The sequence below is a fragment of the Opisthorchis viverrini genome, assembly GCF_000715545.1.
Source record: "Opisthorchis viverrini unplaced genomic scaffold opera_v5_6038, whole genome shotgun sequence".
Lineage (NCBI taxonomy): Eukaryota > Metazoa > Platyhelminthes > Trematoda > Opisthorchiida > Opisthorchiidae > Opisthorchis > Opisthorchis viverrini.
The window spans coordinates 1-764 of record NW_008759125.1 but is presented as its reverse complement, the minus strand read 5'-3'; the positions used below and the strand labels follow the sequence as shown (position 1 = coordinate 764).

The following is a 764-nucleotide window of genomic DNA, read 5'->3' as shown; positions in this document are numbered from 1 at the left end:
ACAACAACAACAACTATAAGCACAATCAGTCCACGAGAATGTTGCCCCTCATGCTCAACCATACCAAAACTTCCTGCGGAAAACCTAATAGAAAGATATCCAACAGCTCAAGATTGGTGGCCCAGAAATGTGGCTTTGGAAAATCTGATATATCGCCTGTCTGAACTGAATTCAAACGGAAGTAAGGAGCTTGTCAACAGACCACAGCCAAATGCCTTTCGCCAATGTCATTTGTGTGAATCCAAACCAGCCGGTGTCCCTGCAGTTTCTTATTGCGAAAACTGTCATCTTGCGTACTGTTCTCGCTGTGTCACTAAATGGCATCCAAACTCAGGGTTGCTTTCACGACATCGAATCGCATCTGTAACTGAACAGGGTTTGTCATCCACATCCAGTATACATAATATATCCCAGAGTGAAACAGTTCAGTGTTCAGACCACCCGGATCGTTCTTGTCGCCTATACTGTCTGGACTGCAACTTGCTCGTATGCACACAGTGTTTGCAAGATCCAGTCGAATCCAGGGCGCCATTCCAATCAAACTGTTGCCTTGACAAGACCATCGTGTTGACACCTATGACCAATGGTTATTCCACACCACAAGTTCAGTGTTGGGCTAGCACCAATGGCTCGGCGAGTTTCGGGTTAACAAAGAGTTCGCACTCTGGACACGTGATCTGCTCAGCAACCGTTCAAGCAAAGCGGTGCAAAGTGAGTCAGTTTTATGTAATTGCCTACCTTCGAAGTGAACTTTTGGAACGGAT

The 764-nt window shown here is 45.9% G+C and overlaps 1 protein-coding gene across 1 annotated transcript; it reads left to right on the top strand.

Moving 5' to 3' along the window:
* Positions 1 to 30: 30 nt before the first annotated feature.
* Positions 31 to 708, top strand: T265_16153 (hypothetical protein; the record flags this gene model as incomplete). Its single annotated transcript, XM_009179694.1, has 2 exons — positions 31 to 376; positions 509 to 708. Coding segments are annotated over 2 exons (546 nt in total), but the record flags the coding sequence as incomplete, so codon positions are not given.
* Between the last annotated feature and the right edge of the window lie 56 nt (positions 709 to 764).